Source organism: Lissotriton helveticus, chromosome 11 (genome assembly GCF_964261635.1).
Source record: "Lissotriton helveticus chromosome 11, aLisHel1.1, whole genome shotgun sequence".
Classification (NCBI taxonomy): domain Eukaryota; kingdom Metazoa; phylum Chordata; class Amphibia; order Caudata; family Salamandridae; genus Lissotriton; species Lissotriton helveticus.
In genome coordinates, this window is record NC_136072.1 from 43,233,246 (window position 1) to 43,258,018 (window position 24,773).

The 24,773-nt window shown below is 41.9% G+C and overlaps 1 protein-coding gene across 1 annotated transcript in view; it reads left to right on the forward strand.

Annotated features, from left to right (window-relative positions):
* The window catches only part of LOC144791138 (cytochrome P450 2J2-like), a 409,659-nt gene extending 390,551 nt beyond the window's left edge, over positions 1–19,108 (forward strand). The window contains exons 8-9 of the mRNA XM_078665797.1: positions 11,958–12,099; positions 18,698–19,108. Of these exons, the coding sequence (XP_078521923.1) occupies positions 11,958–12,099; positions 18,698–18,930 (375 nt within the window). The 3' untranslated portion in view covers positions 18,931–19,108. The remainder of the gene's footprint in view (positions 1–11,957; positions 12,100–18,697) is intronic.
* The last annotated feature ends 5,665 nt before the right edge of the window (positions 19,109–24,773 follow it).

The window sequence follows — 24,773 nt, forward strand, 5'->3', positions numbered from 1 at the left end:
ATGATGCAGGGATGCTCCCTGTGACTCAGGTCCCACAACAAGGACAACATGTACGTAGGCGGGAGTCACTGCCCCAACATTTGTCTATGCTGTCATGATTGATTGATCATGATCATGGTCATGATATGTCGGGGATGCGTTTTCGCAGTGTGTTCCACGCTTGTGTCAGCATTGGCAAAGTTCACATGCAGACTACATGTCACTGTACATTGAGACTGTGAGGAGATGCCTACGTGATGCGTGACAATGGTCATTCGTTCTATGTCACGGATGTGGGGTTGTACTCGTACATTGGCATCTCATCGTTTTTGTACTCTGCTTTTATGGTGCATTTTCCCGCATGACATGTGGGACTTGCAGCCCTATCGCTGGTTTTTGCTCATTTTTGTATTGCGATTGGCCTCATCGCTACTATTTTCGCATTCGTGTTTCGTGTTTTCGCGGTGTCGCGTTGCTTTTAACTCGGTCATTTGACGCATTATTGTCTGACTATCACATGGTGCCACATGCTTGAGAATCCCACGTTAACACAGAGTTATTTTCCTGCTATAGACTGCGATGTGAAGAGTTGCGTTAAGCTACTTTTGCAGTAGTTATCACACGTTCTTGAGAATATCCCCCATTGTGTCCCAAATATAAAATTTCCAAAAATATAGTAAAGCATCAAAAAGATGTAGAACCCTCAGTGGACTGCCATATTTGTTGATGGGTGTCTGCCAACAAGATGGGCTATTTAACATTAAAAAGGGACAGCCTGGCATAGCTTTCCTTGCCATGAAAGGTCTTGTATACCTATATGTGCCCCATGTGCTGCTATTATGGACTGTAATAAACGAAGCCGGAGGTGAAAGTTGAAGTGAAGAGTATTAATTCTCATACAACGCTGCACCTATGACCGGACGCTCACGCCACACACCAGGATCTCCAACAACTGAATAACGTTCTTGGAGTCCTGACATGCCGCGTCCTGCATCCGAACATGAAATGACATTCATACAATGCACAGTGCGTGCAAGCATTTCTCGTGACACCTCCAGCCAGAACACGAGCGCAATGGTGTCAAGAACACTGACAAACTACATGGACTTAAACCTTACCACTCCACTCTGAGGAAAGAAATTAGATCAAAGCGAAAATATCAAACATGCAGCAGATTGCTAAGTCATTTTTATCTTTTTCCTGTGTGGGATCACTAGGCCTTACATGATGGTTCCAGGCAGGAAAATCAAAAAGGATTAGATTTGATCAATTGTTCTAATGCATAGGCTTCCTGCCAAGAGGTTTCTGATGGTACAGCCAACTTTTTGAACTCCACTATTGAAAACTAAGCCATTCTCGACCTCCGAATGGAAGCATTAGGTGGGTCCCTAAAAGTACTGCAAACTAGCATGGATGTCTTGCAATAAGAAACCCAAAAAATCTCTGGTGACAGCATTTGTAAAGATATCAAAATAGATGCTGTATGTTTAGGAACCTGAGCTAACTCTAATATTCTAAAGCCTGCAATAATATATTGTTTATTCTGTTCTTCCAGACAGTGTTTCTTGAAGAGGTCTGGACAGCATTCACATAGTTGCACAGGAATGCAGGTGAGAGTAGTGAAAGGAGGGTGGAGGTACAGAGGTAGCTTTTGGAGGGAAGAAACTTGACTGAATATTATGAAGAACTCACTGATCAAATGTTTTTTCCTTGAAAGAGGACTCCCATCTGGCATCAGAGTCTTATGGTGGTAGGATGGAAAAGACTCATGCATGGTGATGGACGTGCACCTCTACCCTGAGTGGTCTAACTATATCTGCACCCTAGGTGCTGATTTCTTCTAGTCATTGGCAACATATAACTACCACAAATCTCACGGTCCGCTCTTTCTTTGGTAAATGTGCTGTTAGGGACTTCAACCATGTTCAGTCGACCTTGCTTAGCAACAACACTATTTAACACAACAAAAGATATGACATGTTCACTTTGTGTTCCATAACTCGCTCATCATGTTTCGTATAAATTGTGCATGCATAGTAGTTATTGTTATAAATATGCTTGATACTACATGTCCAACACTCATCATGGCTGTGTTTCCACCTATCCCATTTATTGTTCAGTGTGGCAGACTCAAGCCCTCCTCCGCTTCTTGTGCGTGATACCCATTGCCTGTATTACATACCTTGTCCCAGTGGGAATTTTTCGCTTTACAATACACTGCTTTTCCTTTTTCCTCTTGCTTTTTCTCCTTGGTCTGTTACCCTTGCTTCCCCTGAGTTTACTTTGAGTTCCCCCTTACGATGTCCCCACTCTGAGACACATTCCCAATTGATTTCCCCTACTGAGATGGCTGACTAACGTGACCCAACACTCAAGAATATTTCCCTTAATACCAAAGGATTCAACCATTTTGTGAAGTGAAGGAAGATTTCTGACTACTTCAATCTTTTAACAGCAACTTGGTTTTCCCAGGGATGAGGAATTCCTATAGTCCGACACCCAGGACATATTGTTTGGGGTCAAGGGCAACAAGTTTTCATGTGTATTTTGTCCTAGGGACAAGTAGGCCCACCACCAGGAGCACAAGCCCTTGTGCCAGTTTGCAGTACCACATTATGAATCAGGGAAAGGCACTGTCTGCAGTTAAGGTAATATTTTTGTCCATATGTTAATGCTGTTCAAACTTGTATTTAATGTTCATTAATTGAAAGCCTTTATTATTAGGGTGAGCACTCGAAGCAAATGTTGTATGCTCTGACTGCACTACTGTGAGTGGTTCCAGTATGAAAATGTGTACACACATATTTAAAGTTTAGCAATATGAGGCTATGTATAATGCTCCCAGAATGCTCTCTGATTTGATGCAAATACTTGCAGAAGCTTTAAAACAAGATTGATGATTCTTTGCTTTCAAAATAAAATGTTCATAAAAAAATTAAAGCAGGAAAAAAACATTTCGCTAAACTACTGTAAAATTTCAGGAACCATTTCTTTGCAGTAACGTGTTAATGCATGCTAGCATTTCCCAGAAATATTCATAGTGGAAAATCAGTCTAACCAGTTTCAATAAGATTATGGGAAATAGAAAAAAACAAGCATTGGCAAAGCCAGTAGGTCTGAAATTGGTGGTCAGCTTTTTAGTTTTGTCAATGTGTGAATTGTTTTGGCATGGTTTTTGTAAACCCTTATTGGTGTGGGAGCTGCTGGGCCGTCACCATTATAACAAACATTGGCAAAAGCAGAATTTTTTTGTCTCAAAGACCACACACTGTCACAGTAGTTACTGACACTCAACAAAACTACTTTGTGTGCCGATATGCTCCTTCTGAAAGAGCAGAATGCTGTCATTCACAGTGAAGCCAGCCGATACAGAGAGAGGACGACAGAATTTTAATATACGCAAACGGTCATGGTCAACACCAGACCAAATTAGGGGACCAATTATTAAAGAAACTCTCAAAAGTGCACCCATGGTATATGTCCTTGAATTAAGTGAAGCTATACAGCTTTCGTGAATTCCCAAGAATTTACAGAAGTAGGACAAGAAATAGTACTCCTAGGAAATATTTGTGAAGAACAAGTTACTTACCTTCGGTAACGCTTTTTCTGGTAGATACAGTATCTGCCTGTGGATTCCTCACCTTGTGAATATCCCCCTTGCGTCAGCAACGTTCAGAAATTTTCTTCGTAGCACGCCGGCGTGGACGACATCATAGGAGCACGACATCGCGCGCGACTCCGTCTGACGTCACCGACTCCTTATAAGACCCACGTCGGCGTGATGACGTCAGTTCCGCCCTTTTTTCCGTGCCTTCGAGGCACCCGGATGGACCAATGACAGGAAATATACATATATACAGTGTACATAGTACATACAAACCAAAATAGCACACATAGTGCGTAACAAAGGTATCAAAAACCCAATAAGTATACAAATAAATATACAAATAAACCCAGGTATAGCAGAATGGACAACGGGGAGGCGGGTGGGCATGTGAGGAATCCACAGGCAGATACTGTATCTACCAGAAAAAGCGTTACCGAAGGTAAGTAACTTGTTCTTCTGATAGATACATCTGCCGTGTGGATTCCTCACCTTGTGAATAGAGTCCCACAGCAGTCCCCACTCCCGGAGGAGGGTGTCCAATCTGCTATACCAGGAAATCTTGGAGGACAGAACGCGCGAAGTGGCCGTCCCTCCTCACCTCAGTATCCAAGCAGTAGTGCTTCGCGAAAGTGTGGAGGGAGGCCCAAGTCGCGGCTCTGCAAATGTCCTCAACAAGAACACCTCTAGACAAAGCAGATGTTGCGGACTTTGCTCTAGTTGAATGTGCTCTAATACCCTCAGGAGGGTCCTTACCCGCCAGGGAGTAGCAAATCTTGATGCACAGGATTATCCACCTGGAAAGTGTGCGCTTGAGCACCGCTCTGCCCTTCTTACAGCCAGCAAAACCCACGAAGAGTTGATCATCAACACGATAGTCTTTAGTCCTATCGAGATAGAAACTGACTGCTCTCTTCGGGTCCAAAGAGACAAATTTAGACCACCTATACAAATAGATGGATTTAGTGGAGTCAGGCCTGGCAGAAAGAATGACATCCACCACATCGTGAGGGAGAGAAAAAGAATTCAAGTTGCCCCTTTCAATCTCCAGGCATGAAGGTGTAATGTCTGGAGGTGGGGGTGTAGAACCTGCCCCTCCATCTGAGAGAGGAGGTCTGCCCTGTGAGGGAGACGGAGCGGGGGGTGAGAGGAGAGGTGGAGAAGGTCTGTGTACCACACCCTTCTTGGCCAATCCGGGGCGATCAATATGACTTTGGCCCGGTCCTGGCGAATCTTCCTCAGAACCCGAGGAATCAAGGGTATGGGAGGAAACGCGTAAAGGAGCTGCGAGTTCCAACTCAACTGAAACGCGTCCCCCAAGGCTCCTTGCATCGGATACTGGAGACTGCAGAATGACAGGCAGTGAGCATTCTTGTGAGTGGCAAACAGGTCCACCTGAGGAGTTCCCCACATCTGAAAGATGTCGTGAACCACCTCCGGGTGAAGCCTCCACTCGTGGTTGGCAGAGAACTGCCGACTGAGACTGTCTGCACGAACGTTCAGAACTCCGGCCAGATGATTTGCCATCAGACAAATCTGATGATTCTGAACCCAGGACCAGAGACGCAGAGCCTCTCTGCAGAGACCCTGCGACCCTACCCCTCCCTGCTTGTTGATGTACCACATCGCGGTCGTGTTGTCCGTCAGGACCTGAACCGACCGCGAAGGGAAGGGAGGAAGGCCTTGAGCGCCAGACGTATCGCCCGCAATTCCAAAAGGTTGATGTGAAGCAACCTTTCCTCTGGAGACCAAAGACCCTTGACTTCCAGGTCCCCAGATGAGCACCCCACCCGAGAGTGGATGCATCCGTTATTACCGTGGCCACCGATGGAGGATGTTGAAAAGGCTTTCCTTGTGATAGATTGCCTTCCACGCTCCACCAAGACAGATCCGCTGCAGTTTCTCTGGAGATCCTCACTGACTCCCTGAGATCTCCGTTGTGCTGATACCACTGCCTGCGGAGGCACCACTGGAGTGCCCTCATGTGCCAGCGTGCATGGTTGACCAACAGAATGCAAGAAGCCATCAGACCGAGCAGGCGAAGAACCTTCGGGACTGGAACGACCGCTCCATTGTAAAATAAAGGAATCATTTCCTGTATATCGCGAATCCTTTGAGGTGGAGGGAATGCACGACATACAGTAGTGTCCAGTGCCGCACCTATGAACAGGTTGCGCTGGGAGGGCACCAGGTGAGACTTGGGTACATTTATCGAAAAACCCAACCTGTACAACAACTGGGTTGTCTCTTGCAGATGATGAAGCACATTCTCCGGCGACTCCGCTTTGATCATCCAGTCGTCTAGATAGGGGAACACAGGCATCCCCAATCTTCTGAGATGCGCAGCCACCACACCCATAACCTTGGTGAAAACTCAAGGCGCAGTAGTAAGCCCAAAAGGAAGGACCGCAAACTGGTAGTGTTGCGATCCCACCGTAAAACGGAGATACTTTCTATGCGACTTCAGAATGGGGATGTGAAAATACGCATCCTGCAAGTCGATCGACACCATCCAGTCTTCTTCTATCAGCGCTTGAAGAACCTGTGCAAGTGTGAGCATTTTGAACTTCTCCTGTTTGAGATAGAGGTTCAAAACCCTGAGGTCCAGGATTGGCCGAAGCCTGCCATCCTTCTTGGGAATCAGGAAATACCGGGAGTAGCACCCCTGACCCCTCTCCTGCTCCGGAACCACCTCTATCGCACCTTTTCTGAACAGTGCCAGGACTTCTTCCTGCATGAGAAGCAGGTGGTCCTCCGAACAATAACCTTGGCAAGGAGGGTAATTGGGAGGGAACTCCTGGAAGGGAAGTGCATACCCATTTTCTACGAGATCGAGAACCCAAAGATCTGATGTAACCGATTCCCAATCCCGTAGAAAATGAGTAAGCCGACCCCCTACTGGACCCGCATGATCCAGAATGGTGGACCTAGGGCTGCTTTGCTGTTGTAGGTGGGGGGTGGGAATTAGAGGAGGACGTTGAGGAGGAGGAGGCTTGGCGTCCACGAGCACGTCTCCTTTATTTGCCTCTGTAAGATTTATACAAAGGGTTCTGCTGTTGTTGTTGTTGTTGTTGCTGGCCTTGCCTATAGGAACGAAAAGTGGATCTACCAAATCCTCTAAACTTCCTAGTGGCAGAACCTCTAGCTTGAAGACCCAAAGATCTTGCTGTAGCCCGGCTATCTTTGAATCTCTCCAAAGCCACATCCGCCTTCTTCCCAAAGAGGCCTGTCCCATCAAAAGGTAAGTCTATCAAAGTGGATTGAACGTCTGCTGAAAACTCAGAAGATTTTAGCCATGCAGCCCTTCTGGTGGCAACAGTAGAACCCATAATTCTGGCAACAGAGTCTGCCGTGTCCATGCCACTCTGAATGACTAAGCGGGCTGCAGCTTGAGTGTCGGAGACCACTTCATTAAAGTTTTTCCTATCATCCTCAGGAAGCTTAGATGACAGTTGCTTCACAGAGTCCATCAAAGCATGTACATATCTCCCTAATAGACAAGTAGCATTAGTAGATTTTAGAGCCATGCTACTTGATGAGAAAATCTTTTTAGCAGATTGGTCCAATTTCTTTGAGTCCTTGTCTGCTGGTACTTGAGGAAATGAACCTGCCGATCTGTTGGAACAAGCGGCCTGTACCACCAAGCTCTCAGGAGAAGGATGTGAAGAGAGGAACTCGGGGTCACCAGGTGCCACTCTGTAACGTCTTGCTACAGATCTGGAAACCGCAGGAGCAGTCAAGGTTTCTTCCAAACTTCCATTATTGGCTCAGTTAAAGCCTCAGTGAATGGAAGTGTAGGCTCTATAATGGATGAGGGTGAATGTAAAACCTCTGTAACAATATTAGGTTTGTATTCAACAGTAGGTAATGTCAGATTAAGTAGATCTGCAGCCTTTCTAATCACAGTGTGATAAGGTGTCACGTCCATTGACGGTGTATCAGAAACTGATGGTAAACCCCATTCCGGAGAAAGTTCTAGACCACTGGCATTATGAAGGTCGTCAAAACAGTCTCCTTGATCCAGAAGTTCACCTTCCTCCACTTCAGGATCTTCGAACTCCTTTTCTTCCAAGAGGCGTTGAGCTCTGCGCCTCGACCATTCTATACGAATCGAAGTCGATGTATCCGGCAACGACTCCGACAGAGTCGGATCCGGCGTCGAGCGAGGAGCCGGGGCAGCAGGAGGATGAGACTCACGAATGGGTGGGGTACCTCGATTAGACTCAAGAGGTCGATCCGGAGTCGGCGAAGCCGTATGCGGAGTTGACGACCTCGGTGGAGCCGTACCGAGCCAAGGTGTAAAAGGCGTCGGCATAAATGCATAAAGGGAGCCGTGGCGTAAGATTGAGGAATGCCCAAGTTGAAAGACAATGGACCCACGGGACCAACTGGTGCAGTGGTGCAGTGGGGTACATTGCTCTAGTATAGACTCCAAACATCGCATTAAGAAAATGCGAGGGGTCTTGTCCCGGACCAGGAAAGGGAGGATACGAACCAGTTGGTTGCTCCGAAGGAGGTTGCTCCGACATCGGTTCATCCTGGTTTACAGGGACTTCTACCGGAGTCGAAGTCTGAGGATCTTCTTCTTCTACTTCATGATCCGAAGAATGGTGCGATTCCAGATCAGGTTCTTGTTCCGGCGTCGGGGAACCTCGAAGAGATTGCAAAGGAGAAGGAGATACAAAGTCCTTATGATGTCTTCGAGACTTTTTCTTTGAATCCGAAGAGTCTTTACCAGAGTGATGTCTCGAGCTATGTTTTCTCCTCTTGTGTTTCTTTTTTGAAGAGCCAGAAGCATGACCCGAAGCCGATTTGGATCCGGATCTTGACCTTTCCCTGGACCTCGACCTCGCTCTGGACCTCGACCTCAAAGCCGACCTCGATCTCGACTTCGAGCGTCTGGACGTCGATCTCGAAGATCTATCAGCTTCTCTTCCTTTTACCTTTGCTAGAAGAAGTTTAGCTTCACGTTCACGTAAAGCCTTAGGGTTCATTTTGAAGCAGGATCGACAGTTCTTAACATCATGGTCTGATCCAAGGCACCAAAAACAATCCCCATGCGGATCGGTGATCGACATCATGCGAGCGCATGACCCACACTGTTTGAACCCTGTCTTCCTCGACGACATTCTCGACGAAGAAGGAACACTCAACAGATGAAATAGTAACACTAAACAGAAGAAGATACTAAGTATCGCAGAAGATCCCAGAAACCGTTAGCGTCGACGATGTGGAAAAAAGGGAACTGACGTCATCACACCGACGTGGGTCTTATAAGGAGTCGGTGACGTCAGACGGAGTCGCGCGCGATGTCGTGCTCCTAAGATGTCGTCCACGCCGGCGTGCTACGAAGAAAAATTCCGAACGTTGCTAACGCAAGGGGGATATTCACAAGGTGAGGAATCCACACGGCAGATAAATCTATCAGAACTGTATTTTAGCATGAGCTAATATGCATGTGTAGATTTGCTCATGCGAAAATCTGAGTGTTCATTTTCCCTCCAACCACTTTTTTCCCAACTCTGGAAGAAAGTTTAGGTCTGCCATTTTCAGGAGTAACTTTCCAACATTTCTTAGTATGGGAAAAGATTAGAGAACAGTTGTTGAAAACCATTACAACATGCAAGTTAGTAGGTTTTCACAGACTCAAAAGGGCATTCTAACCTTGGAACTATTGCTTACCACTACCCTCAGCCCCAGTATATAGATCTGCGGAAACGTGACAACATAAGGGGCTTGCAAGTATTCAAACACTACCATGGTATGAGCCCTGGCATAATTAGAGAGGCTATATCAGAGCTCTTATATAATGAGACTGATGCCATAATTTGTTGCTGCACTACATGGCACCAAAGGGACAAGTGGATTTTGTTACAGGACTCACTCTGGACCCAAACTTAGACATGGTCAAACAAATCAAGAATACCGAAAGAGCACTTTCCTCAACCTAAAACTACCCAACAAAATAAAACCCTTCATCCCTCTCACTGACCTCAAACAAACCCTACAATCCCTGATTCTGTCCAGATTGGACTACGGGAATGCAACCCTCACATGCACTGCAAAATTTCACTTCGCTCCTCTCCGATCAACTCTAAATGCAGCAGCCAGGATGGTCATGGGAGTAAAGGAATGCGATCAGATCCCTCCCGCTCTCAGAGAGCTAAAATGGCTCCCAATCGAAATGCGTGCAAGCTTCAGAACTGCTTGTCTCACACACAAAGCTCTGCACACAGGCAAACCTGCCTACTTGGCCTCCAAACTCAACAAGGGTGGTCAGACAAGGAATCTCAGGAGTACTAATACTCTACTTTTCATCCCTCCGAAAACTCGAAAACAAAGAACTTTATCGCGCTCCTTCTCAGGTATTGCACCCAAAATCTAGAACGCCATCCGAGTCTATATCACGACTAACCCCTCCTTCAAAAAATGTAAAAGCCAGCTCAAAGACCTTTACCTCAGCCAATCTTTTCCGAAGGGATAGCTGCCACCCAACGCAGTATCTTGCCCACAGGACTTGTTCACGAATCAATGTGTTTACTATTGTGTTTATATTGTTTCACTTTGGCCTCGATTGCTACATGTCAAAAGATTGTAAAAAGCTCCGATACGTCAGGGTCTGGCCAGCGCTAAATAAAACCCTTAAAATAAATAAATGTGAGGGTACAAGTCGGTGGTAGCGTATGCAAGAGGGGTACCACTATGACAGTGCATTGCTGCTGTGCTGATTGGGCCATAGTCCACATACTGAGTAAATGCAGCAAACCGATTTGCCAGAGGGGGCTGCCCGGGATGGTGCATTACTGATATGCTGATCATGCTGTAGTTCATGTGCGAAGTAAAGACAGAGGCCCTGTAAGCCAGAGGGGTTATACTGTGAAGAACAAGGATTCATGACCTGGTTTTGCTGGTGCCGAGAGAGAAGGCCACTGTAGTGACCTTAGAGTGCCCGGGTCCCGACTTCAGCATTGGAACCAGTACGAGTGCCCATTACCTGCAAGAGGGGTCAGAGGAACTGACCGCAACACTGGAGGGAGAAGGAGCACCCTGAATGACCAGACATAGCCCCTACAAAACCAAGAGTGCTACTCACTGGAGACAGCCATTGTGGGCCTTCACGATGTTCGAGTGGGGAACACTCCCATGAACTCCAGTAGAGCAACCCCGGCAGGAGTGGGTAAGCCTGATCATGAGGCTGAAGAGCCCAGGGAAACTTGTCTGCCTCTTAAAGCTATAGGTGTTGAAACACTTTTGATTTTGGAAGAGTCAGAGTGGGACTCCTGATACTCAGACTGCTTGGGAGGCCTTACCTGAACGTCACCTGTTGTTAATGGGGAATAACCGCAACCAAGCAAGAGACAGGAGTGTGACTCAAGGACCTACATATTTAACACGAGATTACTGAACTCAAGCGATCTGTGTGTAATATTTTTGTATGTCATATATCCCTTTGTGGTCATATATAAATAAATAATTGTTTCATAAAACCAAGTATATGACAGGCCAATCATTTATTGTACCAATTGAATGTATTTTGAGGGGTGAGCCTGTATTCACCACCTACTTCTACCTACCCCGCCCCCATACACGCCTGAGAAGGCTTGGACTCCGCGACCCGTGCTACCACTGAGAGTCATTTTCTTGAGGGCTACTTGCCCAGTTGCTCAAAAAACCACAGTAGGCCGGGGCATCAGGAGTAGGGAGTAGGAGGTGGCGTCATTGTGGCAAACTCCTGGAGCATGGCTTGCTGATGCTCCATCAGCTCTCTCTGGGGAAGCCAGGTGGAAGAGGTGCTAGGGCAAATCTGGGAGCCCCCTTTGAAGACAGTAAAGAAAGATCCCACACAAATGCTCAGTTTTTCTAGTCTTTGGAAGTAAAGCACATATATGGGGTTTCAGCACTATGAAAAACTACTGCTTAGGTAAGCAGAAGCTTGAGTTTGTGCAAACCTCATCTACATTCATATTCTCACTTGTTCATTCTTGCAGCAGCCTAACCATCAGCCATTCCACCCAACACCTTATTACTAATTTGCTGTAATCACTTTCCATATATCTGTCTGCTGAACTGTCTGTCTATAACCTGTGACTGCCTGCCCATGTGCCTGGATTCCTGCTGTCCCTTTGTCTGTCTATTTATCAGTCCAGTATCCTACCCCGCCATGCATCTGCTTCCTCTACAGCGTGCGTGGTATTTTTATCTCCTCCGTGCCTTTGAGTGAACTTGCTTGCTAGTTCATTCTCACTTTCTACCATTTTCCTATCCCATTTATCGCACCTGTATTGTATACCCGTTCACTGACTGCTTAAGTTTTGCAGCACTCCATCAAACTATGATCACCTTTGAATAAACAAGCTGTTGTTTTCTCTTTAAGGGCACCATTGTAATCTACAACCTCTTCTCTGTTCATTATGACCACACTATTTGGGAGGTTCCTAAAGAGTTTAACCCAAGTCACTTCCTGGACAAAGAAGGAAACTTTGTGAAGAAGGAGAAATTCATACCCTTCTCTGCAGGTAACAACACATTGTCTGTCTGAAGTCATAACCTGCTACCTAGTAAACAGCAGCTTCTCAATGTTTAACCATGATAGTAAAACAATCCGCTTTCAAAACTGAATGATTTTTAACTTCTGTCTTGTGATTGGCTAGTGACATATTACTTGATCAACTATTCACTAAAATTGTACTCTTTCTTTTTTGTAATACTCTAGTACTGATATTTTGCTCATCAGCATTGTCCTTGATGTATCGCAGAACAATGACTCACTCCCTGCTGGGGTTCATGTTTTAACCCCATGGCCTTTTATCCTTCTGAGGGTGATACTGCCAGTACTATTTGTTGGCTGTCTATAAACAGTAGATGCCAATAGCAGAGAGGTGCCCTAGGAGTGATCATGGCATGCCTGTCATGTCATGACGTGGCCTGCTGACTTATAGTCTGGCCCGATTACTAACCTTACCTCCTCTAGTAAAAGTGCGCGACAATGTTGTTTATAATCTTTAGTTATGATTTTCCAAGAATTACAAAAGACCTTCTCCCGAGATATTATTAGACTTGTCCACAAAACAAGGCGGAATAAAAGCAAACATAGAAAAAGAAGCCATTGACAGAAACATCATTAGTCCAAAGAAGAAGTTAAATATTTAAAGTGCATCCCATAGGGTCCCCCTCCCATACCATGCAGGTACCACTTCTAGACTGCAAACTCCCTACCTGCAAAGCTGGATGTTAGATTTGTCTTTAACAACCGAGATAAACCTACAGGCAGCTCATCCTGCCATCAGGACCTTTGCCCTCTTTACATCACCGTGCACCGGGCTTGGATGCAGCGGGGCTATTAAGATGCATGCATCGTCACCTTCGTCTTAAGGGTCAGCTAATTATTGATCCCATCAGGTTGGACCACAGAGACTGCTCTGATTCGTTCCCGCTCTGCCAGAGCCAATACTAGCACATCTGTTCTCTGTGTCTCTTCCACAGTAGGCAGGGCATGATTGTAGTCTCAATATAGATCCCCATGACCATTTTCAGTTTCTTCACAATGTATTCCCAATATGGCTTTAGACATCTGCATGTTCATACCATAAGTGAGACAACAGGAGGATCTGTCAGGGTAAATCCTTTTGATGGTCGTCGGGGGCGTGGGGGGGTCATGTACGTTCTATGCAAAACATTAAAGTGAATTAATTTAAATAAACAAAGCACAGGAGGGTCGAGGCAAACTACTGCACCTGTTAATATAAGTGACTTACTAGTCTGGTGATGGTGCTCAGGAAACCAGGAAGTACAACCCTATTTACTCCCAATTGGGCAAAAGCCCAAGCCATAAATGCAAGAATTTTTGGAATCAGCACTCATCAAGAAATAACATAACATTCCTTTCACATTGGGTCAGTCCAAAAAAGTAATATAAGAAGCAGGTCCAGAATCCACTGATGGTCGGCATTAATTCTTTATTAGTTGATCCAAACAATATAATCCAAGTACACAAGTGATTCTCTTTTAGCCAACGCGTTTCGTCTCTTAATCGAAACTTCTTCAGGGCTAAAGATAAAACATACACTGATTACTAAAAACAATATATACATATGTACACTATAAAAAACAGACATATATTACAGTATCAAAAAGTTTTAACAATTCCGAGTTAGTTATTATACTGAGATTGTGTGGAAACGAAACGCGTTGGCTAAAAGAGAATCACTTGTGTACTTGGATTTTATTGTTTGGATCAACTAATAAAGAATTTATTCCGACCATTAGTGGCTTCTGGACCTGCTTCTTATATTACTTTTTTGGACTGACCCAATGTGAAAGGAATGTTATGGTATTTCTTGATGAGTGCTGATTCCGTAAATTAATTTAAGTCTAGAGTTGCTAGAAACGTCTGCTTTCCCTTTCCCCTTCCCTGTCTGTCAGAGGTCTCTGCAAATCTGTCTCTCTTCATTACCTAGCCGGTACTGTAATATAAACCCAGTGTACTTTCCGGGATTTGTACAGATTCGCGTCTACGGTCACTTCCCTGCTTTCACATTGCTCTAATGAGACGGAGGTGCAAGTAAAATCCACTCAGATCTCCGTTTCTGTTCTCACCAGTCTTGCAAATTGGAGCAACATTAGAGGGTCTTAAGTGATGCAGGAACAATTTTCAGAGTGAGGGTGATGGCATCAATGTTACATCACAGAAGTCAAAATGATTATGAAAAATCAGAGCATCAAATAAAGAACAGGTACAGGGAGGTGGCGTCTTAAGGAGCCAGCAAGGAGCACCGAGGAGCAGCACCCACATGGACCAGATTTCCCTCCAGTGCCAGCCAGGTGGAGAAGCAAGCGAGGAGGACCATCTCCAGCAGCAGCAAGGACCGGATTCCTGCATCCAGCGCCATCAAGGACCCAGAAAGAAGAATCAGATTCTTGCACCTGGGCCCCCATCCATCCAGCACTCAGGACTCAATAATTGCAACTGCTGGGCCCTCCCTCCTTCCGGCGCCTTCTGAAGAGATCCTTAGGGGTTACGAAAGATAAGTTAGACAAAAGGTCGAAGTGGGTGGGATCGGAGGGGCACAACGTGCCTATACTTTTTTAATGTATTAAAAACCGTTCCACTACTTTTTATAAAAAGACAAGCGTCCCGGGACGGTTAATTATGATTGTTTCAATGCTTATCTGAAGCATCATTTAGCGAGTCTCCTGTGATATGAAACCGAAGACGGGCATACAGCTAAACAAGCCTTCCTGCCAGGGTGCCCTGCTTGCCTGAATGAATTGTAAATGTGTGCAATGAGTTAATCTGAAAATGTAAAGGGTAATCTGCAGATGTAAAGGAAGCTTAGGAGCCAGTACTGGATTTAATTGATCCAATCTCTCAAAGCTTTGTGATGACAAAGATTTATTCTTTTTGATAGGTTGTACAAAGAGTTAACAACTGAGCTGTGAAGTGCATGCTTTTAATTGTACTTAAATAGCACTTACTACCTTTGACAAGGTGTTGAAGAGACAGTTATATAAAAGAAACTACATCACATACATTCTGGGTATCACTAAAATCTATATTTTGGAAGCACCGTTTTATTTTAAACCTTTTTGCGCATTTTGCAGCCGTGAATATTATACTGTTTTGGATATGTAAAATAATTACTTAAATATTCACAGTGCTTTTAGTCACAGGCTGTGACCTCATAGCACTAGAATTATACAAGTCATTATTTTTCACTGCACCCAACAATATTTAATTCTGTGGCTCTCTAGTTACACACATACCTCAACAGAGCATTAACTAATAGATGTTTCATAATGTAATATAGTGCATATCCCACTAATTTTTTTTTATGTATTTTCATTGAAGCTGCCCGTTACTTTATATGTAGCTACCTGTCAGTGAAAGTCCCAAAAAGTTCAGAATATGTTGGTTTTTAAGTCACACATATAACCCTGCCCCCACTGACTCCGTCCCCAGTGCTTGTAGCATCGATTTTGTTTTTTCCATTTGTGTTAACCTAGCTTCTCCCGGGAAATGGCATTGACACTGTCAGTACAGGGTTTGGGGGTGCTATAACACTTCCTAAATAACCACCCTAGAGTTAGGAAGATCAAAGAGCAAAAAATATTTCTTTATATTTTCTTTTTTTTCTCTTGTCACAGAGGTCGAATGTCTAGCGATATTGTCGGACAAATTGCTGCCTATGTTTTTTTAACAAGGATATTGATGTTTACTTTTCTTTTTCTGACTGCAGAGTAAGAGGATTTTTTTAAAGCCCGTAGGATGTCATATTTCTACTAACACCCAACAAATTGTAAATACCTGTAAATGAACTGTATTAATATTTTCAAAATTGAAGTACAAATAAGGCATATTCTTTTGTAATTCTGGAGTGTGATAGACATTTTAATAGGATCAAAACAAAGCATGGTACTTTACATGGTGATGCGCCAAAAATAAATGTCAGGGGCCTAGCTGCCATTGGTGCAGCAGGTGCTGTGGCACAGAGGACTAGAATTAGACAGGTAGATTGCTGACGGGGCAGAGCACTTGTTGCTGTGAACTTAAGATCCGTTGTTGAATCCCGGCAAAGCTGACTCAGCCTTGTATCCTTTTAACAATAGAATGAAAAACTCCCTCAACTGGGTAATCATAATGCTATGTGCAGTGTTTAGGACTCTATGAATACTTGTGAGTGGCAATCAGTGACCTGGTGATCCACAAGATCACCCTGGAGAAGCCTGGTTCTGCAGACCTGACCATCCCACATCTAGTTTGTGCTTGTGTTGCTTCACCTACACTGAACCATCGGAGTGTGGCTTTAGTTCATAGGTACTACTCCATTGTGTTCCACCAAGTGTGCAGTTGCTCTAAAGGCATGTGCACCCATCCCTCTAAATTCTATAATGCCTCCATCACCAAACCCGCCACTCTAATGCCATAATCCAGCCAATGCTTTAATGCACTCAGCGCATGACAATGCCCTCCTAGAGCCTTAATATGCACCCGGCATGTGCACCCAACAGCATTCGCATCCTACCTGTGTCGATATCTTATTCTTTTGTTTAAAAAAGGTACTCTTTAGAGTTCTGAGGCCCGATGTAGGTAATCCCAGATTACCGATTCTTAAATACCGAATCATACCGATTCGGTATTTAAGAACAGGCAAATGGGATGTAGGTAATTTTACCAAAAAATTTACAGAATCGGTAAGTTTCGGTAATTACCGAATCGGTAAATACCGATTCGGTAATTGCCATTCATTCCTATGAGCCTGGAGGCCCATAGGAATGAATGCCAATTACCGAATCGGTATTTACCGATTCGGTAAAAGGGGGAAACATTGAAGGGTGGCAGGGTGTCACTTTGCCACCCTGTTGCACCCCTCAATTGTGTAAGGGTGCACATGTTGCAGACATACATGCCTTTAGGGCCTAAGGGCATGTATGTCTGCAACATGGCACTGTTGAAAAAGCAAAAAAAATGCTTTTTCCAAGGTTTTCATTACTTACCACCAACTTGTAGTTGGTGGTAAATAGCGAATCCTAAAAGGCGAAGAGCACTCATTTGAGTGCTCCCTAAATAGCAAAATCGGTAATTTACCGATTCGGTATTTTAAGGAATCGGTAATTTACTGATTCCTTAAAAATACCGATTCGGTAAATTACCGAATCAGTAAAATGCCCACCTACATCTCATTTTCCAAATACCGGTCGATAACGGCCGAAATTACCGATTTTCGGCCGTTACCGACCGGTATTTGCCTACCTACATCTGGCCCCTGGTCTTTTACCCAACTCATCATTGCTAACAGATGGGTTGGTCCCAATAGTTAATGGGGAGCAAAGCTAGACTGCAACACCCAGGACACTCTGGGCTGTCATAAAAAGCCCTGCACTGGAAGTACTTGTGATGAGCTGACTACTACAAAGTTATGTTTGCACCAGCCTTGGAAAACATAGCATTATCTTTGATAAGGTATGCACCTACTCTCCTCTTTGTTAATTAGAAGTAGAAGTATAAAAAAATGACTTTATCCTAATTCTGAAGAGCTTGCCTCCAATCTCATTTTTTGGATCTTATAAGAGGTGAGTGGAAAGCACAATCCCCATGTTCCGTGTTTTTACTCATTATGAAGTAGCATAGAGGGTTAATATGCCTGAAATGCATATTGTGTAATGTGCAGATCACAGCTTTGTTTTTTAATTAGATGGGTCAGTGGAGTATTGCTATAGCTGGAATTGTGTATACTGTCAAAAGTCAAATGTTATTCAAATACCACTTGTGCAGTGGCAATCTTTACAAAGAGAATATTAAAAGAAGTGTATATGTGCAAGGGCACCCAGAATGAACTACAGACTGCAGCATTGTTTAGGGTATCATTTGCACCCAAAAAATCTGGATCCCAGGTAAATGTTCCCCAGTAGCCATGACCCACAGCTCCCTTCCATAAACCCACCTCCTCACCCTGTAGCCCCACCCAGAAACCAGCATTCGCGCCCCACCCCCTTAGGTCACATCTGGTGAGTAGCTGCACTTTGTCGCCTATGCAAAGCACGGTTCGGCACCCCTGATTACACGAGCTGCCACTGAGAGATTGCCCTACAACAGCGTACGTTGTGCCATATATGCATTGAAATAAATACATTAACATATAAGAAGACATTTCACTCAAACTCACCCTTCTATGTCTTCCTTATTTCGGAAATGGCTATTTCGAAAAACTGACTGCTGACTAGAGAGGCTTTCACACACTCATTCATTCCATTCTTATATTAGTATCTAAAATAAGTAACAAATACACGAATGTCTTCTGTTCGGATGAACCTTTACCCTTCACTTCTGTACACACTAGTTTCATCAACAATGTTCTCCAACCAGCAGTTAATTACACTAAAACCAAGATCAACTAACTTTGTCAATATTTGGTAAACTATTTCCTGTACCTTTTTCCTTAACTTCAACTATTTTTGATTAAGTTGTTCTCCTTGTGCCCATTGATTTGTTCTCCCTTTTCATTGTTTTCAATCACAAAGTTTTTGTTATTTCCATTAAATTTGAGATAGACTCTGATATCTCAGCCTATCACTTCTGACAAGGGATCTAACCAAGATTTTCAATTCATCTTGCAGGGCATCGTGCCTGCCTGGGAGAACAGATGGGGCGAACTGAGATCTTCATCTTATTCTCCAATCTGCTTCGACAATTTACGTTCCACCTGCCCGAGGGGGTGAAGACAGTGAACCTCGGCTTCATCATGGGAACCACATTGCATCCACTGCCTTATAAAATCTGTGCTCGTCCAAGGGGGGCCCCGAGTCACCACTCTGCAGAGGACCCTCAGCAGTTGGACTCTTCCATCTAACTTGAGTCCCTTAGACCCAAAACTAAACAGGAAAGACTATCCATACAAGTCTTTTTTAGCCATTTAAAAAATATTTTCATTCAAATAAAACAAATAGGGTATTGGTGGAAACTTTGTTCTAAAATAGTATTTTGCACAAATAAATATATATAATAAATAATTGACCATAATGACTGAATCTCCGAGTATTCTCATGGCATTGACCTAGAGGGTCTCATTATCCCAGTTAATGATGATAGCTCGTTATCCACCAATACCGCCAAAAAATCTATCCCCAATGTGTCATGCCATTTTAAATATACTAGCTTTCTTATGAGTTTGGATGCCCAGCAACATTCCAAATAATATTCCTGATAATCCTACGAGGTCTGAATTATTAAATTCTTATGGAGTGTCTCCTATGGATGAACATATTTGGTGCCCTTTGCAGCCTCGGAATACATGTAGTCATTTGTCTATTATTTACAATGAACCCACTGGAGCAGCCACAAGTCACCTAAAACTTATTTCGTGGAATGTTGCTAGGGGAAACATCCTTTGCAACGAAACTTTTACAACGCAACTTTTACAACGCAAACCATTACAACGCATAGCACTGGGGGGCGCTCTAGGATAGGGAATGTATTTAATATACTATCCAACACCTTCCCTACTATCCACGGGGACTGGAGTTGGAATAGTAAATTAAATAAATCACTATCCAGCGCCTAAAAGCACTATGCGTTGTAATGGTATGCGATGTAAAAACCGCGTTGTAAAGGCATGCGATGTAAAAGTATGCGTTGTAACGTCATACATCCGTTGCTAGGCTCAGGACCAAGATTCAAATGCCAGATTGGATTTCTCTTGTGCATAAGTATGACATATGCTGTTTCCAAGAAACCTAGGCCTTGGTTCCAATCCATAGCCCGGTTTCCTTAACTACAATATTCCTGCCACCTCTAATCAGTGGAGCAGACCATCGGGAGGCCTTACCATATAGGTCAGGACCTCTCTACAATGTGTAATAGGACAGGTTCCCTTTGAGTCCTTTGATGTTTTGGCCACTCAATTATGTAGCGCCAAAAAACCGAACGGATCACTGACATAATATCGACGACACAAATATCGAGATACACAAATATCGAGTCAAAAATATCGATTGACAAAATATCGACTCCCTATCTTCAAACAGGTAAGTACCAAAATATCGACTCCAAAATATCGACTTACAAAAATATAGACTGTCAAAATATCGATTTTTTTAAATGTCTTAAAATTAAGTTACAACTAATATAGTAATAAATATATTTAATATAAACTTAGAAATAATTAATAAAAAAATGTAATTTTAATAAATAATTTATATAATTAAAAAAATTATATCACCAAAAATTACACACACACATATATATATATATATATATATATATATATATATATATATATATATAAACATATTATTAAATAAACATATATAACATTTTAGAAAATGTTTAAAATTTATTGTTACAACTATAGTGAGTTCAACATTAGCAAAAGTGTTGGATAGCGTAGAGGTCAAATTTACTACTCCCACTCCAGTGGGTGCAACAGTAGGGAAAGCGCTGGATAGCGTAGAGGTTAAAATTACTATTCCCACTCCAGGGATGTATGACGTTACAACGCATACTTTTACAATGCCTACCATTACAACAAAACTTTTACAACGCAAAAACTTTTACAACGCATACATTTACAACGCAAGATTTTACAACGCATATACCTTTACAACGCATACCATTACAACGTAAGTATTGGTAAGTATATAATAATTTTTTGAATATAAATTAATAAAAAATATTATAATATAATTTAATATAATTTTATTTTATTAAATAAATTTAATTTAAATGTAATTTTACTTTATTTTTACAAAGTACCCCTGTACCCCAAAAACCCAAAACTGACCCTGAACCCTAAAAATACCCCTTTACCCATAAACTGAAAACTGACCCTGAACACTAAAAATACCCCTTTACCCGAAAACTGACCCTGAACCCTAAAAATACCCCTTTACCCCAAAAACTGAAAACTGACCCTGAACACTAAAAATACCCCTTTACCCAAAAACTGAAAACTGACCCTGAACCCTAAAAATACCCCTTTACCCCAAAAACTGAAAACTGACCCTGAACCCTAAAAATACCCCTTTACCCCAAAAACTGAAAACTGACCCTGAACCCTAAAAATACCCCATTACCCAAAAACTGAAAACTGACCCTGAACCCTTAAAATACCCCTTTACCCCAAAAACTGAAAACTGACCCTGAACCCTAAAAATACCCCTTTACCCAAAAACTGAAAACTGACCCTGAACTCTAAAAATACCCCTTTACCCAAAAACTGAAAACTGACCCTGAACCCTAAAAATACCCCTTTACCCAAAAACTGAAAACTGACCCTGAACCCTAAAAATACCCCTTTACCCATAAACTGAAAACTGACCCTGAACCCTAAAAATACCCCTTTACCCAAAAACTAAAAAGTGACCCTGAACCCTAAAAATACCCCTTTACCCAAAAACTGAAAACTGACCCTGAACCCTAAAAATATCCCTTTACCCAAAAACTGAAAACTGACCCTGAACCCTAAAAATACCCCTTTACCCAAAAACTGAAAACTGACCCTGAACCCTAAAAATACCCCTTTACCCAAAATCCCAAACATATAACCTTTTTAAAATAATTATATACTTACTAATACTTACATTGTAATAGTATGCGTTGTAACGGTATCTGCATTTTAAAAACATGCTTTGTAAATGTATGCGTTGTAAAAGTTTGTGCAATTTAAAAGTTTTGTTGTAATGGTAGTGCATAGTAAAAGTAGCGTTGTAAACGTTGCATACCCACTCCAGTGGGTGCAACAGTAGGGAAAGTGTTGGATAGCGTAGGGGTTAAAATTACTATTCCAACTTCAGAGAGTGCAATAGTAGGGAAAGTAAATACTTCACAAATATATATAAATAACATAAATAGTAATACCAATTACAAATAATTAAAATATTAAAAAAGTGTATAAAAATATTAAATATTTATTTATAAATACAAAAAAAAATATTTAATTATAAAAATTGCCTACTCATACTAATTAATTACCTATTAACAATAAATTAATTTACAATTTAAAAATTAATAAATTATTTTCAATTACCAATTATATTTTAATTAATTACCAATTAATAATTAATTAACAATAAATTCAAAATAAATATCAATAAATAAATTAACATATTTAATAAATTATAATTAAATTACTTCCCACCCTATTCCCCTATAAACACACAACCCGCTACAGAAAATAAATTACTAAAATTAAAATATTTATCAATTAATCAATTATAATTAATTACCAATTATATTTTAATTAAGTACCAATTAATAATTAATTAACAATTAATTCTAAGTAAATATCAATAAATAAATTAACATATTTAATTAATTATAATTAAATTACTTCCCACCCTATTCCCCTATAAACCCACAACCCGCTACAGAAAATAAATTACTAAAATTAAAATATATATCAATTAATCAATTATAATTAATTACCAATTATATTTTAATTAATTACCAATTAATAATTAATTAACAATTAATTCTAAATAAATATCAATACATAAATTAACATATTTAATTAATTATAATAAAATTACTTCCCACCCTATTCCCCTATAAACCCACAACCCGCTACAGAAAATAAATTACTAAAATTAAAATATTTATCAATTAATCAATTATAATTAATTACCAATTATATTTTAATTAATTACCAATTAATAATTAATTAACAATTAATTCTAAATAGATATTAATAAATAAATTAACATATTTAATTAATTAGAATTAAATTACTTCCCACCCTATTCCCCTATAAACCCACAACCCGCTACAGACTTATATTACACAAAAAATAAAAATTATTATTAACTTACCTTAAATTCGATATTTTTGTTGTCTATATTATGTCTAGTCGATATTATGTCCATTCTATATTTTTGATTCGATATTATGTCCATTCTATTCGATATTAATTTTCTCTAGTCGATATTTTTGTTGTCTATATTATGTCTAGTCGATATTATGTCCATTCTATATTTTTTACTCGATATTCTGTCCAGTCGAAATAAAAGACTCGATATTATGACTGTACACCAAACCGAACATCACACTGATTAACATCTATGCAAGAGTGACCAGAGGCGGGCCAACTCTAGCACAATATAAGCATTGGAGGGCTTACTAGACCACCTTTCTGGCACACAATATCTTATAATAGTGGGTGACTTTAATTCTACTTTTGAACCACTTGACATCAATGAGACGAATGCGTTCAGCCGGAAAGACATGACTTGGTCAACTCCACCACCGACCATTGCTTCTATCAGTAGGTGGACTCAGACTGTTATGCAGATTCAGGCATTAACAAGCAAGTATGGGCTTAGGGCCTGGAACGGTCTCACTAAATCTGATCAGCTAGGTGCCCATATCTATAATAAACCACTCCATACCAGCAGAATAGATTATATATTGATTGATGTTAGGTTGTGGGCCCAGGTTAATGATATGTACGTGTTACAAAGGACCGAAAGTGACCACAACACTTTACCTTTGTGTCTGATTGATTATATTCTACTATCTGCTCTGACCCTGCCAATTTTCTTCTTACTAGGGATGTTAGACCACCCTTAGATAAGCACAGTTTAAAATGGAATTAAGTACTCAATCGAGCTGATTTCCTCTCTGCTGTGACCGCTGACATCAACGAAACAATGATTAAGATTGAGTGAGGGCAGCTTAATTTGCATGATATGTTAATTACAAACTACACTGCTTTATCTAATCGTATATCGGGACAATTAACTTTCTCAACATGCCCTAAAAGAGGCCCTCCCAAGCCGGACTCTTGGTATGATACTGACTGCCACAAAAGCAAGTGTCTTAGGGAGGGCCATTAAAACAAGGGATTTGCTTACTATACCTTTTGCCCACTGGGCTTACAAGGAAACAGCTCTTAAAGCTAAGAAGTGCTGGGACAATTTAAGATGGACACCTCTTTATGAAGCTTGTACAGTGAGAGATTTTACAACTTTTTGGGAGATAGTGGCTCGAAGGGACTCTCCTGGTGTATTCGACGTGGAAAATAGAGTTGCCCTTTCCTTATGGGTTGAGTATTTTGGCATTCTTTATGATGCCAATACTATAAATACCTCCTCTAAATCAGGTTCATACCTTGCTCTTCCCCTAGTATGTCCTTTTCCCTCCGGAAGGCATGTTCGATCTTGCAGATGTGGACAAATCTCTTCTTGCCACAACCAGGGGACGTGCTGCAGGACCAGATGGAGTCTCAGCTGATGTCTTTATATTGGACAAGGAAATTTGGGCTACTTACATCTTGGGTACTGCAAATGTGATAGCAGCAGGGGATCTATTCCTGCAACACTGAAAGGCGCAACTGTGATTCTAGTATATAAAAAAGGGGACGAGTCTATACCTGGCAATTACAGTCCGATAAGCTTGATGGATTGTATACAGAACATCTTTAACTGCCGTGTACTTGAGAAGCTTCAGGATTGGATCTCTGACATGTCTGTCCTCAGCCTATACCAGGCAGGGTGTCGGTCTAAACCCTCTACAATAGATCATGCTGTAGGAGAGTAGGATCTGCTTACTATGGTTACCCCAACTTTTTGCTGGTGTTTCACTGTTTCTCGACTTTCGTCTGGCTGGGGCCCTGCTAACCAAGACCCAGCCTACCTGCTTCCTCTCTAAATTGATTGCATGTACATTAGGTACACTCCAGATTGGTTACTGGGTTACCCT